The sequence below is a fragment of the Durio zibethinus genome, chromosome 17, assembly GCF_047325235.1.
Source record: "Durio zibethinus cultivar Kanyao isolate XHJ-2024 chromosome 17, ASM4732523v1, whole genome shotgun sequence".
NCBI classification, from domain to species: domain Eukaryota; kingdom Viridiplantae; phylum Streptophyta; class Magnoliopsida; order Malvales; family Malvaceae; genus Durio; species Durio zibethinus.
Window position 1 is genome coordinate 2425070 of NC_143178.1, and position 16541 is coordinate 2441610.

Below are 16541 nucleotides of genomic sequence, written 5' to 3' on the forward strand. Positions count from 1 at the left end.
TAATAATTCTCATATGTCAATTCAACTCGTTTTAAGTCACCTTTTTTTAACAACACCTTGTCTTATAAAACTCTCTCTCTATATATATAATCATGATTCTCAAATTACTATATATGCAAATTGATTAAATGATGGATAATATCAAAATTAGTGAAATCAATTCCATAGTATAATCTATATAAAAATGAAAATTATATTCTTTAAATAAATTAATTTAAACAAAACTAAATGTAATAAAAATTTCATTTTGTATATTTTCTTGAAATTTTGTTTACTTTTATTTTTAATTTTTTAATGAATGCATGAATGTTTCTTAATTTTCAAAAAAAAATTTCAGATTTCAAGAATATATATTATATATATGCGTATACATACATATATATTGTTGTATATATATATATATATTTAAGTAGTCTTAAAAAATTAAAAATTAATCATCCAAAATATGAGTCAATAAAATCTAATATATATTAATAATCAAATATAAAAATTTGATAATTAATGGCAGTTTCATTAAAGAAAACCAACACAATTATGAATGTTAGTCTTAGAATCACAATAAGAAATAAAAATATAAAATCCTCAATCTCCAATTTGAAAAGGAGTAGGCTAAAGTATGCCTAAGAAGTCAAAAGAAAGCCCAAAACGAATTCAGCAAGAAAAGGAAAAGAAAAAAAAAAAGCCCAAAAAGTAATTTACCAAAGCTAGCTGTCAGTACCTTTTATAGGAGAAAAAATAGGAACAGTGGAAGGGCTGGTTTGGGTTGTTGAGTGTGAGTTCACGTACAGTTCAAGCTCCCCAGGCTATATATATGTCATGTTGGCTAGCAGGCAACCATGAACAAAGAGAAGGGAAGGGAAAAAAAAAATAAAGAGAGAAAATATGGAGGCAAAGTCATTGTTTTTGATGGCGTTAGTGGTGGTAGCAGTTGCAAGCATGTGGGAGGTTAAGATGGCTGGTGCGGAACTCAGTGCTGCTCAGTGTAAGAAGGAAAGGAGTCTTGGGGTTAATGCTTGCAAGCAGGTTGTCTATGGTAAGCTTCCAACCCCAGAGTGTTGCCAGCGGGTAAGGGTTACCCATTTTGAATGTGTGTGCTCTGTTATCACGCCCAAGCTCGCTGCCCTTATCGATCTCAACCGCGCCATCCGCCTCATTGAAGGCTGTGGTAGAAGGGCCCCTCGCCACTACAAATGTGGAGGTAAGCTCATCAACTTCCTTCTTTACATACATACATACATACATATATATATATATATATATATCATCTTCTGCATATGCACGAGCACCGCACACACATATATCCTTTGACAGTTGATAAAAGCAATATTTCTTAATTTCCTCATTTTTATTTCTTGATTTTTCCCCTTCGGCAGCTCTCACAATTCCATGAAATTGGCCCTGCTTAGTTGGCTATTGTCATCTGTCTACTGTTATGCCTGGAGGAGTCGGCTTTTCTAAAAGTGAAATAATTATATAATAATGGATTTGAGCAATGTATAACTATTTTCATATTGGCTTGACATATGTAAGAAATTATATGAGAAATAAAAAAAAATAATTGTGTTAATTGAATTGTTTTCTTTGCCGTTAATTTTATAAAATGAGAAAAATGAACATCAAGCTGGTCATATTTTCTCTCTCATATCTCTCCCATCAGCCCTCGAAAGCTGGACTTTTGGCTTGAGAACTCTGACCGATAATTCTCATCAATTCAAATCAGCAACAAAGGTAAAATATTGATTGATTTTGTATAAGGGCAATGAAACATACCTATTCTCACCAAACCAAACCAAACCAAGCCATCATCGATACAGTTTTATTATTCAATCACTATTACGATAATTAATTAATTTAACTGCTATCATTATTTTCAATCCCATCATATATTTAAGTGAATCTTTAATTATTTTAGAAAAAATAAACCAAAAAAATTTAATACCGTGAGAAATTGGTCATCAATTAAGGGACATTCTTAATTTCATACTGTCTTACACTTGGTAAAGAAAATTTTTCTCGCAACATTGTTATAAATGATCAATCATTGCCATTTAATTTTGATATTTAAATATAAATCTGACAATCTAAAGCACTATTTGGTGATATGATATAAAAATGATAGAAAAAAAAAATGAAGATGATATAATTTAAAATTTTAACAAAAAAAAATAAATTTAATAAAATAAAAAAATATATTTTATATTTTTGTGTTCATATGAATTGTGACACATAATTTTTATATAAAATATAACAAAAATATATAAATTATCAAATATATTTAAATGTTTATCGATGAGCTTTTTATTTGAGTGAGCAATATATACTTGAATGATTAACAAATCAGAAAGATTAGCCAAACTAGAAGCATAATAAGTCCTGACTTGTTCATTACTTCTTAAAATCCTGTCCAAGGTTACATCATGAAGACCCGACTAAGTCTAAGGGAAACAAAATCCACTTTTTCCTTTTTTTGGTTTACTAATAATAAAGGTACTTTAATTGGAAGTCGACTTGCTCGTCTCAAGCTGGGAAACTCTTTCACCAAAATTTTCATAGGTCATACTTTCATATATATCAATAATAAATTTACATATATCTTGATATGAGACAATATCTATTAAGTATTTAACTTAAAATCAATTGACAATAAATAAAAAAATTTAATTTTAATAAAAAATTAGATATAAAATAATAACACTTTAATATACTCTTATCATGAGTACGTAAAAATAAAAATAATTTACTATATAACAAATTTAAAAAAGATAATAAAAACGAAATATTGACTTTAATATCATGTTAACATTTAACCTAAACTTAATTAACATTAAATGAAAGGGTTAATTTTAATATAAAATTATAAAAAAATTATATATTTAGTATATGTGAAATAACACTATTTTAACAAAATCTAACTGAATTTTGAGAACGATTTTCAAAATCTTGAAAATTGAAAACTAAATCAGTTTGAATTACTAAAAAAATTGGAAGAAATTTATATATTTACAATTACTTTGGGGTACACGGAAGAAAGTACAACAATGATATACCTTTTTTTTTCTCATTTCTTTCGTTCATATTGTTTTCTTTCCACATCCTTTTTTTTCCCTTTTGATTTGTGTCCTATTCTCTTTTTTCTTTTTCTTTTTTTTCTATCGTTTCATCGCCAAAATCAATTGCCATGATTTTGTTTTCGTACTTTCTTTCTACCTTCCTATGTCCGATAAAAATCTATTGGAATAAAAAATTGTCGTGCATATATGTTACTTTTTTACCTTGTGAAAAAGATATTTCAATACAATTGTTTGATGATTTTGATTTTTTTCGATCTTTGAAGTTTCATTTGGTTTATCGACGGGGGTCTCTTTCACCATTGTTCAAATAAACCATAAATCTTATAAAATAATTTGATTTTGGAGTCAATTTATTAAATTTCCCAATCAAAAGAGAAAATGGAATTATGAAAAAAAAATAGAGAACATAAGTGACATAATTAATTGTGGCATTTTTTATTGTCAAAAATTCGAAATCATCTTATTAGTCTCTCTATTACCAAAATAGGACAAAGAAAATTAGTCTAGGAAGGGAAATAAGGTTGAAGTCCTCATCAATAAACAAATGTTAAATTTTCACGAAAAGTGTTTTAGAAATTTTATAAAATAATTCTTTATTTTAGTTGAGCTACATTTTCATTTTACAAAGATTTTGATCAAAGTCTATCAAAATGTTTAAACCATTTGTGCACCACTTTTTTTTTCATGGATTATTATTCAGATTAAAAAGAAAGGAAAATTACACAAACTAGAAGAAAATTCAAACTTTCTTTTTTTCCTTTTTTTTTCCTATTGTATGATAGGTTGGGAGGATGGCAGGGCAATTTGCAAAGCCAAGGTCAGACCCATTTGAGATAAAAGATGAAGTTACCTAGTTTTCAAGGAGATAACATAAATGGTGATGCTTTTGATGAGAAATCTAGAGTAACTGACCCTCAAAGGTTGATTAGAGCGTATCTTCAATCTGTTAGTACATTGAGCCTTTGCTACTGGTGGTTATGCTGCTGTGGAAAGGGTCTCGCAGTGGAATCTCTATTTGGTTAGACTTAGTGAACAAGGAGACAGATTAATTCTTAAACTCTTGAGTTTCATATTTAGGCCCGTTTGGAATTGCGATTGCAGCTGCATAGATTTACAATAATAGCTGAATCTGTTTACCAAATAAGATTTCCACCTAATGTTGGGATAGGTCATAAGGCCTTAGGTTTGTTTCTTGTTGTTTAGTTTAGAATCTGACTTCGATTTATAATTAGGTACATGGAGCTTGAATGAAGCTCTGGGATTCATTGTTGAAGCTGGGTTAACTATTGATGACCTGCTGGTGAACACAGTTGACTTTTGGACACCCATGAATGCCTCCGTGTACCTGGGTGAGTGATCCCATGCATGGAAACATAATTAAACTCGTTCATTTGACGCAATCAGGGGTCTTGAACAGTTGAACTAATATTTTTTAGCTACTTTTTTAGACCGTAATGAAGCGTAAATGAGTTTTTTTTTTTTTTTTTGTCTCTTTTGCATTGTTCTCAGGATGAGTTGAGGGCATTCTTCGATGTTCATGAACAAGAAGGGATTTATCCTGGAGGAATTCATCTGGAAATCACAGGGCAGAAGGTAACAGTGTGAATCGGAGGGTCAAAGACTGACTTTTGAACTCCCGGTATCACACACATTGTGATCCTATGTTAAATGCATCAGTCATTAGAGCTAGCCTTTGCCATATCAGAGATGTTGAGGAAGATAAGGCTCAAGTCTGCTAAGGAATTTCTGAGTGGGAACATAGTTAATTATCAGTTCTATGGCAAAAGCCAGTCAACAGCCCAAGCTTGATTCCATTAAGAATAGTTATTTAGTTAATTTTTTTTTTTCATCGGCTTGTGTCTGCAAAGGAGAGAGCTTTTTGTACCAGTATAAATAACTCCCCTTCCCAAAAGGAGCTGAACTAATTTCCTCCTCCTCGGATACTGATCAATTAGTTTGTGTTTGTGAGATAAGAGAGTGGATTTTTATATACAAAATTGGCGATCTCTGTTTCTCATTTTAAATTGGATGAAAGCTTGGTTACCATTCAAACCAAAGTAATTAAATAGTATTTTAGCTGTGGCAAAGGATGTTGGGGTGCCAAACTTGAATGCTTGATACTTGTGCATGTCAACGTGTACTTAATCGTTACATTTTAGGTATCATTACCGAAAATTTGCTGTGAGCTATCCGCCTTTTGACCGTAGTGTTGGCTTTTACAGCTATCAGATAAAATCTTCTCTTAACCAGACAAAAGTGTACTGTACTCATATTAAAATTTATATATTCATATTATATTTCATATAAAATTTAAATATTATAATTTATGTTAATATAAAAATATATAAATTTTTTTATTTTATTAAAATATATAATTATTAATAATATTTTAAATCATATTATTTTTATTTTTATCGTATTATATTTATATAATGTAATTATATTATATTTTAAATTATCATACTTAAAACACGTGTTTTAGATTGTTGTATTTCAAGCCCCGAGTTAGAAATTCTTAACAGCGGGGCATTGGGACAGAATTGGCAAATTCGACGAGGTAAGCCATACTAATACAGACTTTGGAGGATGCAAGTCGACTAGAAGAATGGGAAAATGAGTGAGTTGGTATCGTTATAAGCACGACATGCTCAATGTAGCTTCAAAGTTTATTAGATAAGAATGGAGTTCATTGTCGAAATTCAAATCCTTTTTATATATAAAGATTCAGAAACTTGAAGCAGTGGAGGATCCGTGGCGCAATGGTAGCGCGCCTGACTCCAGATCAGAAGGTTGCGTGTTCGATTCACGTCGGGTTCAAAGCCCCTGTCCCCAACGGATTCTAACCTTATTGCCTGTTCCTTTTCTTTCCCTTTTCACTTTCAGGTTTCAGCATAATCTTATTTAATTCAAAGATGTTAGAAATATATTCTGAAACCGCTGAATGCAGAACACTTCGAAAACAATATTGAACCAGTTTCAACTTGGTCTTATTCAGGGTTCAAAGCCAGTGAAATCTAAGGAGCTGCCTCGTTATGGTGTTGGCCTTTAGGGCTTAATGCTTGTTGGGGAACAAGAACATTTAAGATATCTGGATCTCCTGCACTAGCCAATAGTTAAAATGGTATTTGTCCCCCGGCAGTCTAGAGTGAGTGTTCGTGCATCATTTCTTGTATTAGGTTAATTTGAGATGTCAAAAAGTTCATTTTCGTGTCTTGAAATCGAATGAATTTGGAGTTTTGAGTTTCGACTTGTAACATTTAGATTAGGCTGTTACTTGATTTATTTCATATTCCAAAAATGATCATGGGCGAATAGAATTCCCAAATTACTTAATTGAAATTTCAAGCTTTGATATATATATAAGCTGGAAACATCATCAAGAAACTAGAAGCTTAAAGCATTAGTCAAGTTCTCGAAGTTTACAGCTTCTCACAGTTATAAACAAGAAAACCATTATACACCCAATTACAGATACAAGTTTGATTTTAAGAAATCATCTTTGCCAGTCGGAAAACAAACAAAAATGGATTGTCTTCAACAATATTAGGCCTTCGAGCTCGAGTAGATGACAACCGATCAAACACAAGAAGGAACAATGGAGCAAATATGTATAGAATGGCAGGGGCAGCACATCCGATCACACAAACCACTATACCTAGCCATAGAGTCTTGGCCAATACAACAAACAAGCCCGTTACAAATGCTAGTGCCATTGCTACAAGTGAAATCCATGTCAAGCCAATGGCGAAAGGGAGTGTGTCCATAAACGATTCGCTATTACGACGAGAAGATGACCAGAAAACCATAACTGCAGCTGTCATAGATGAAGTCATTGCAATAGTATCAGTGATGACAAATGCCTTGAAAGCTGATTTTCTAATCAATGTTGCCATACCCTCATCTGGACCATCGTTTATAAAACCTCCTGGAATGGTAAAGGCAGCAGTGAATGTGAATGTAGCTATTAGTGTTGCCATCACTGAGATTATTTGAGCCATCTCTCTACTTTTTTTACCGCCTCTTTCTGCAACTTTTCCTACTTCAACATAACTGAATTCTTCATTATCGACAACATCGTTGGGATTAATAGCTCGCTTTGCATAAGATCTCTTTAGTGCTTTCAATGTCAAGTGCTGCAATACAAGGAATATAATTAGTATATAAAACATTTAGATTACTTTTTCCCTTTGGTATCTGGCTTCTGGCATTCTCTTAATGAACCAACAAAAGAATATGATTACCATTTTTGTTTACCTTTTGCAGTTCCATTCCACGATCATCAGACGATTGCACAACAGCTAGAGCAGTCTCATTTGATTTGTTGATTGCCCTAATATCCACCTTTGCATTTCTTGTTAGAATGTATACAATGCTGCTGTGGAAATTCTTTGCTGCAAGATGCAATGGAGTATTTCCGTACATATCAGCTGCATTAACCAAGTCTTCCATTTCAGGCAACTTCAATATAAATGAGACAGCATCAATATTTCCATTTTTGGCCGCAAAATGGAGGATATTTTGTTGCTCATTATCCAATAACTCAATGGTGTCCGGGCACGGATCAAGCAATATTTTTAACCGGTTCACTTGACCATTCTCTGCGGCCAAATGGAGAGGTATTTGTTGATTGTCGTCGCCTTGATATGCAGCCGAAGTATCCCATTCTAGCAATAACTTGACTATTTCATATTCACCCAAGGCTGCAGCATAGTGAAGGGGAGTCCTCTGCTTGTCATCTTGCATCTTTACGAGTTTTGGGTTTCTGATGTGCATTTTTTTCATGATATCTGTTTTTCATAGCATAAAAATTAAAGATGGAAAATAGTGTCAACCACTTTCATTCATGTGAAAAAGCCTTAAATGCCAGTTATAAGAAGATGAAAATAAAAACAAGTAAAAAACATACTATACAGTAATCAAGACTGTTAAGAAAAATTAGAAGTGTTCTAATGTGGGAATCATATCCTTACGTAAATCACGCCTTATGACAGCACAATGCAAAGGGGTTTGGCCATTGGGTCCTCTATACTCAAGAGTTGATCGATTTAAACCGATGATTGCCTCAGCAGTCACTGCTAACTTCAGATCAATAGCGATAGACAGTGGAGATTCCCCAGCATTATTAACCAACACCAATGATTCTCGGTCTTTGTCTGCCAATCTCCACACCACCAAATAATGATCATTTCTCACAGCACAATGTAAGGGTGTGTTACCATAATTATCTCTGATTCTTGCAATGTAAACTCCGTTTGAGCCTTGCACAGAATCTCTGTGTACAGAATCTCTGAATAATAGAACAATTCGCCAATGTCCACCCCTGGCTGCAACATGAACTGGGGTCTCACCTTTAAGGTTACTCTTGAGGAGAAGGTCAGGTTGCCTCTTCATTATCTCTTGTACCAAATTCTCGTGCCCGAATCTTGCAACCATGTGAAGAGCAGTGTTTCCTTGAGGCGTTGTTCCACCAAGGATATTGCGTTCAGCATCAGCAAGTTGCTTGATTACATTAATATCACCTGATCTTGCAGCCTTGAGCAATCTTTGATCCATAGGGCTCTTTGATTCTGCAAAAAAAGAGATTTTTTTTTTTGTGTTCTTGTCTATGCAGACCACAGGCAAGGGAAACACTATAATAGGGGAGAGTTTTGTGATATTTCTGCAAAGAATCTGATCAAATATTTAAACTCCAAATGTGTTGCGCAAAGAGAGTGCCCAATGGCAGTCTGGAAGTAGAAAGGCTGCATAGAAAATGACAGTTGACTAACCAGTGGCCTCACAAACAAAGTCAAGGAAGAGAAATGCTCTCACTTCAATTAAAATGCTTATTTTTCCGGGCCCTTTTCCAACTGGCTGTCACCAACTCGTCATTCACCAATCAATCCAGGTTCTTTACGTATTCTAATCCTTCTATGTATCGAACTTGCTTGTTAGATCAGGAGTGCAAGATTAAGAGATAATTCCAAATAGCTCAGGGGAAGTACTGTCACCTTCAAGAGGCAAAATTCCAGGTATATTATGCCAAATAACTTACTTTTCTTTATTCTGATCCTCTATACGTATACTTGTACTAAATTAGTCTTCGTCTTCTTAATCTGTGCAAAAGATGCTGCAGTTGAATAAAATACTCCTGAAAATGCTGCAAAAGATAAGGTTAATTACCGGGAAGTTGTCTCATCAGCTATTTCTTTTTTTATTTTTCCACAACGTTTTGCTTTACCAACTCATTAAATTAGACCGATCAGTTATCTTTTACAACAGTGATTGAATTATTGATACATATAAAAATGAATAAAAACAAAAAACATACTGGAAAGCAAATTCATGACTGTGATTCCAATAAGCATGGAACACGTTTCCGTCCGCTTCCTCGGATCTCCTGCTTTCCTGTGAAAGTAGGTCCGTTAGTACAAACCACACATAATTAAAATTATCTCATAATATTTAGTTAATATTTGTTTTCATCTAGTTGATAATCGCTTTAATACCTTATGCATTTAACTCCTATCCGACAGTCATTTTATTTGACTGATGACCGTCTAATATTATAAAGATTTAATTTTCATTTAATTGCTAACCACTCTAATATTATTATCACGGTCATATCATAAAATTTAGTTCTCATTTTATTAATAATTGTTCTAATATTATTTGTAATAATTTATATTTAATTTATGAGATATTATTTATTTTAATTTAAAAATTTTATGATCTTATCTTATAAAAAATACTTCATAAATATAAATTTAAAATTTTACTTATATCATAACATATAGCAGAGTTTTAATGAAATTTAAACTTCAAATCTCATGATTTTTAGATCTCTTTCTTATTATTAAGCTAAAGCTTCATCATTGGTAGGCCAGAATATAATGTATGGAAAAACACTTTAAAACAAAAAAAAATTAAATTATTCAACATGAACAATAATTTTATTCATAACTTCAACAAAACTTTCAAAATCAAAAGCAAATATATAATTCTTGCAATGCTAAATTACATAATAAAATCATAATGCGAAGATGTACATAATTGTTTATCAAGATAATTTTTATAATAAAAAAAATATATATTCTTTTATTTTTAATTTGATTTAACAAAATAAAAAAAGTAACATTCATAACATACTAAATATACTTAATATGAAATGATTTAAGAATGTTTTTTAGAAACATAACGTTGTAATGATTTTTGGACCATCGACATAAAAAATTTTAAAAAACAAAAAAAATGAAAGAGTCATCATCAATATTTTTTAGAGTGTGATTGGCCATCGAAAAATTTATCTGTTTAATAAGACTAAAAACGAATTTAAAGTTTATTAAAAAGATTAATTTTGGTTTACGAAAAATTAAGTTAGACTCAAGAATCGATTACGTGCGAAGAAGAATTAGCACTCTCACAATGCTCATAAATTAGTACCAATTAATCATGTGCTATGATGTCGGATGGAATAGTTTTGTTTTGAAATTTAATACTAATTTTCTTCATTAAAAAATAAATTTTTTGCTAAAACTCTTTATCTAGAAATATTAAAAAAATCTTTAAATTAAATAATTATTTTAAAATTCTTCAACATCTCGGTAGAATTTAAAATAATTCATTTCATTTAAGATTTAACACAATATTCCTTAAAGTGAAATAACACTGTTTATAAAAAATAATTATTGATGACTCTCCAATATTTATGTAGAATACCAAAAACTATTTCCTTCGAAATGTTATTTTTGTTTTATTTTATAATATCATAATTTTAAAATACATATTTTCTTTTTTTTTGTAAAATATTTTATATAAGAAAGTAAATGATTGTATTATCATGTGGCAAATACAAATTAAAGATAGAGAAATGTAAAATGAGTGCCAATAATAATATGATGATATATGTATGTTGATAGATATTATACAATGTGAAAAAATAGATTATTAAATATAACGAGACCACCTTAACTCTTCAACATCTAGGCTGAGCTTGGGTGCGCTATTTATATTTAAGATCTCATTTTATTATTATATTTTTTTATTAAAGCTTATTAGTTATTAACCCCATTGCTAAAGCAAATTAAAGACTCGCATGAAAAACTTAATAGAATAAAATTTTCTAAATACCCCATTATCTAGGTAATATTCGATAATAAATTACTTCACTTGAGATTTTTACAAGTATCCTTAAAGTTTCGAAATTGTTTTGAGTATAGGTTTAATGTTTTAGGGGGTTTAAGAGTTTTAAATTTTGTGGGGTTTGACGTTTTAGGGTTTTGATTTGAGGGTTTAAGGTTTTAAATTTTTGTTTTTTAAGTTTTTGATTTTAGGGTTTGGGGTTAAGGGTTTTGATTTTAGGATTTAGAAGGTTTAAAGTTTTAGTGTTTGAGATTTAAAAGTTTTAGGGTTTTAGTATATGGGTTTAAAGGGCTTAGGGTTTAGTTTTTTTTTTTTTTTAAGTTTAAAAACACAAACGTCTCTAAAAATTCCTAACCTTTAGGCAGACTTTCGAAGAAAATTCAGCTTTTATAATTTTTGAAAATTAGTTGAAAATTTTCATATATTTTCTTTTTATAACAACTTATTATTAATAAAATTACAAATTTATTTAGTGTTTTTTATAATAATTTCTCAACATCTAGGCAAAATTATTATTATTTAAAAACACGATTGTATTCTCTCCAACATCCAAGCAAGAAAATTCTCCTTATTGCTAATTCATTTTATAGTTATTTGATAATTTTCTATTTAACACTTGGGTTATTATCATTAAAGAAAAATATATCAAAAATTTGAAATCATTTATTATTATTATTGTTATAAAATAACAAATATTTATTCTAACAAATTTAGAGGTATTAAACATGCATAAATAACAATAATAAAACTAAAATACTATTAAAAATTTAAAAAAAAATTTAAAAAAATAAAAAATCATGAACCGAACCATTTAATGCTGGTTCGACGGTTCAAGCGGTTCATTGGTTCAATCAACGGTTTCGGTGGTTCAATGGTCAGTCAACAAGTCGATCCAGTTTGGTCCGGTTTAACTGAACCGGTCAAATACTGTTGAAGGAATGGGTCGATTTGCGTGGATTTCAAGTCGGGTCATGGGCACGTGCGGATCCTTTCTTGCCCAAACTGACATCGTTTTATTTTTTATTTTTTATATAAAAAGCTTTTTTTAGCTCATTTATTCCCTTCTTAAAAAAAAAATCTCTAGCCTTCGAAAATTCTCTCTAGTTTCACCGGAGTCCGATGCTGTACCACTGCATCAATCGTCGTCTGAGATCGTTGTTGGTGGTCATTGTCGATGATTGTCGGTGACTGAAAAATACCAAATGTCACAGAAAATTTTCTTTGGATTTTTTTAGCCCAGATTCATCCTTTTTTGTGAGAAATAACCACAATCAATATAGATTGGGGTTTAAAGTTTCGATGTTTTTCTCTTTTTTTCTAAAACTAAACTGATGATCTTTTTTTTTGTGGAATGGTTTTGGCACTGAGGTGCTTCCTCATGGGGAGGACTGTTTTTTTTTTTTTTTTGGACGATTGGAGATTGTTTGGGTATTGCTAGGGTGTGGGTTAGGTGTTAAAAGTGTTGAAAGGTTCTCAAAGTATAAGGGTATGCACTAGGCTAAGAACAAGCAAGGGCTAGTAGGAGGCATGGCTGAGTGTTGGGTCTATCTGGGGCTGTTGAAAGGCGCTCGAACGGTGATGAAAAGTAAGCTCTTGGTGTATGGAGGGAGTCTGGGACTTTGGGGGTTGTGGTGTGCGAAGAGCTAGGTCATTAGGGTGTGGAAGAGTTGGGGCTTCCGAGTGTGGGAGTTGGGGTTTTTTTTTTTTATTATTGTGTCTGAAGATCCTCCAAAAGGAAAAGGGGCTTGGTGCTTGAGGAGTTGGGTGTTTGGGATAATGGGTAGAGTATGTGGTGGTTGTAAAGGATAGCTACAGGTATGGTTAAGGGCTGTAAGGATGACTGGTCTAGTGACTGGAAGTATGGCTAGGATAGGCTGTAAGGGGTGGCTACAAGTATGATTGGTCTGGCTGCAAGTATGATTGGTGCCAGTGGTGCCATGTATGGTACCATTGCCACTCCAATCTTTTTTTTTTTTTTTTTTACTTTTTTTATTTTAGTTATTTGTTTTTATTAATTATTGTATTTAATTATTAATTAATTTTAATATTAATAAACATAACTTAAAAAGAAGATTTAATCTAGTAGATTCAGATAAAATTCAATGTCTACACAAAACTTTAGCATTTCTAAATCTTCCTTTGCTCATTTGGGATAATGAGATCTGGCAGGCAAGAACGATTGAAAGCAGTAAAGAAATAAAGCTTACCAATCAATGTATGAATACAAGATCACTGCTTGATCCACAAATTTGATAGCGTGAAGTTTAAACCTGTCCAGCAGGCATCTTGGCCTTTTCACGACAGGTGGTGAAGTGATACCATTTTGTCAAGGTTTTACCATATGACTCCATTAGTTTACAGTCCACCCCAAATTCAACAGAGATAATCAAACATTTTGTCCTCTGCTTTAGACTAATGCCCATAAATGGCTTTAAATCCAATTCAATTCATAAACCACCCAACTGAAAATTTATAGAAATTTAGGTAGAATTTTGAATCATTAAGTTATGGGTTCAATCAAAATTAAGTAGGATAAAAGAGCAATACAAGATTAACTGAAATTTGATAATTATTCTTCAAATCATTGAAATTATGTTGGTTAAGGGCTAAGGCTATGATTACTATTTGAGCCTATTAAGATAATGGCAACATCATTTACTCATTCGATTATTAACATTAGAACAATGATATTTTCACCCTCGAAACGCCACCTTGAAAAACCTCAGTTTTGTGGCCTTGGGATAAAAAATGGATCTTAAACTGAACTCTTAAGCCTAATTTCAATTCATTTTTACTTATCCATCTTGGTCTATTATCCATACTAAAGGCCCAAAATATTCAACCACTTTTTAGTGTATCCAATCGAAGTGCAACTAACCAAGTTTCATCAGCAACCACATAAGTCCCAACGCAAACCTCTCTGTCTCCCTTTGACACATCAACTAAAGGAGTGAGTGGGCGCAGCCCTCTCTCTCAGCCAACTTGATGTCGTACGTGTTTTGCTGTCGCGTGCACACGCCACCCCGCCCAGGTTTGCCGCTTCTAGTCATCAGGCAACCCAAGTAACCAAACCAACCAAAACCAACCGCCCCCACTTCCCTCATTCTCTCCCTCTTTACATCCTTCCAGGCCCTCCGTTTTTTGTCATACCCTCAAAAAGCAAATGCTCCCCCTCTTTGCTAACTTACGCCTCCCCTCTCTTCCCTTATCCTACTCCCGCCGCCACCTTCGCTACCCTTATGTCAACTCCAACTTCTCCTCCTCTGCAATCCTCCTCCGCCACCGCGACACGGCGGGTCCCTCCACCGTGCTGGAGTAAGGAGGAAACCATGGCGTTGATTGGGGCATACAAGGATAGATGGTTCGCTCTCCGACGCGGGAACCTGAAGGCATCTGACTGGGACGCCGTGTCCGCCACCTTATCATTCGCCATTGATACTGGAACTACGAAATCGTCTGTTCAGTGCCGGCATAAGATCGAGAAGTTGAGGAAGCGATATCGTGCCGAGAAGCAACGGAGCCTTAAAAATCCAGGCAAGTTTTATTCTTCTTGGGACTTGTTTCCTCTGCTTGATTCTATGAATTTTGCCTCGACGTCGGTCGTTGGATCTGATGATCATGATCATGTTGTTGATCATAAAGTAAGTATATTTGAGGGGTTTTGCTTGAAATCGAAGAAGCATGAAAGTATTGATGGGAATTATGGGTCTAATCTAGATTGTGATCCTGATTTTAGAGGTTGGTGTGGATCAAATTTTGATTTTGATCACAAATTCGGAGGTGGGTTTGGGGTGAAATGTCATGTTAATAGGGATTTTGTGGCTAGAGGGATTACAAAATTGAAGAGTAATGGTAGCGTTGGCAATGCTTATGGTTCTACGGTTGATTTTGATCATAGTTTTGGTGAAGGTGTTGATAGTGTTGGAGGGTTTCCTCTCAAGACCTTAGGTAATAGGAGTTTCGTGAAGCTGGGATTCAAGCTAAAGAATTATGGTAACCCTAATCTAGATTATGATTATGATAGTGATTTGGAAGAGTATAGCATTGATGAAGGAATGGGGTTTCGGACAAAAGTTTCAGGTGCTTGGGATTCAGTGCCTAAAGGTTTTCATCAGAAGAAACGTGGTAGAGTTGATAGGAGCTTTGACCCTGCTGTTGACCGTGGGGGTTTGAACGGATTTTCTTCTTGTTCAAGGCCACGGCTTGGCAGGAAGAATGGTAGTGCTGGACTCAAGAGGGGTGTGGATCCAGTTGAGGAGATGGTTTCTTCCATTAAGTTGTTGGCTGAAGGGTTCGTGAGGATGGAGAAGATGAAGATAGAGATGGTGAAGGAGATGGAGAAGATGAGAATGGAGATGGAGATGAAGCATAATGGGATGATACTTGAGTCACAACAAAAGATCACGGATGCGTTTGCCAAGGCTTTGTTGGAGAAGAAGAAAAGGAAAAAGAAACTGTCCACGCTGTTACCTAATGTGAATGGAAATGGGGTTGAAGGATGGCAAGGTGATGACATGGTAGAAACAAAAAAGCTAGATGTACTGTAACCTAATGTTCAGATAGTATAGTTTAGTTACATAGTTTTATTTATGTAATCTTTTAAGTTGACCAAATGTTTTTGGAAACAGAGCAACTTAGATTGATGCTCTTTTTTCTGTTCAAAATTAAAATGAATTTAAAGGAGGAGATTGTCTCCCATAATTTGCCAGTGTTCTTGATCTATTCACTGTGAATTTGTAGTGGCTTTCAGTCCCGCCTTAAGTTCTATGATGTAAACAACATGATTAAGTTTCTGCATCTAGATTTAATAAATGCAATTCCTTTTTCTTAGATTGCATGAGTCATGACTAGATTTATGTGAAATGCACATTTCTTCTAGATTTAATGCTACATAGGGTACAGATAAAACTGTATGTATGCATGCTCTGTATGTTCTTTCATCTTAGAAAGCAGCACTTGAAGGTTTCTTTCATGATGGTTCTCACATTGATGACATTGCATCTTTATCTACCTTTTTGAAGTATTGATGCATTGTTGTTAAATGTTCGACCTGGAACAAACATAGTGTGCAACATGAGAGGTTCAAGAGTGTGGTTCATTGCTTTTGTTCTATATTTGCACATTTATGCTGTACCACTTAAGTTGTCTGTTCTGAGCATATAAGTTTCCCCTTACAAGCTTGAGAATCAAGTAAGAGTGGATAAACCAAAAACCAAAACCAAACCATGAAACTGAAGATTCATATCCAGTTTAATTTGAATTGTGAGATACACATTCTTATTTCTTTGCATTTGTTTTTTCTACTTTTTGAGGCTTCAACTTCTGTCCGTCCATTAAGGTTTCTAACTA

At 33.2% G+C, this 16541-nt stretch overlaps 3 protein-coding genes and 1 pseudogene across 4 annotated transcripts; 3 read left to right on the forward strand and 1 right to left on the reverse strand.

Moving 5' to 3' along the window:
* The first annotated feature begins 856 nt into the window (after positions 1-856).
* LOC111318479 (uncharacterized) lies at positions 857-1537 on the forward strand. Its single transcript, XM_089745787.1, has 2 exons — positions 857-1198; positions 1374-1537. Exons 1-2 carry the CDS (start codon positions 883-885, stop codon positions 1388-1390), a joined length of 333 nt encoding a protein of 110 aa, XP_089601913.1. The 5' UTR covers positions 857-882; the 3' UTR covers positions 1391-1537.
* A 2322-nt stretch (positions 1538-3859) lies between these two features.
* LOC149513955 (phospho-2-dehydro-3-deoxyheptonate aldolase 1, chloroplastic pseudogene) lies at positions 3860-4428 on the forward strand (annotated as a pseudogene).
* Positions 4429-6355: 1927 nt separating this feature from the next.
* Positions 6356-9624, reverse strand: LOC149513956 (uncharacterized). 2 transcript variants are annotated; one of them, XM_089746015.1, is made up of 4 exons: positions 8042-9624; positions 7326-7858; positions 6967-7204; positions 6356-6885 (listed from the first exon to the last, which is right to left on the reverse strand). In XM_089746015.1, exons 1-4 carry the CDS (start codon positions 8622-8624, stop codon positions 6557-6559), a joined length of 1683 nt encoding a protein of 560 aa, XP_089602141.1. In that variant the 5' UTR covers positions 8625-9624; the 3' UTR covers positions 6356-6556. The 2 variants fall into 2 exon arrangements, with proteins under 2 accessions (XP_089602141.1, XP_089602140.1); XM_089746014.1 differs by having other exon boundaries at positions 6368-7204; positions 8042-9618.
* A 4429-nt stretch (positions 9625-14053) lies between these two features.
* Positions 14054-16022, forward strand: LOC111286477 (uncharacterized). Its single transcript, XM_022876470.2, has one exon. It carries the CDS (start codon positions 14432-14434, stop codon positions 15737-15739), a length of 1308 nt encoding a protein of 435 aa, XP_022732205.2. The 5' UTR covers positions 14054-14431; the 3' UTR covers positions 15740-16022.
* Positions 16023-16541: the final 519 nt, after the last annotated feature.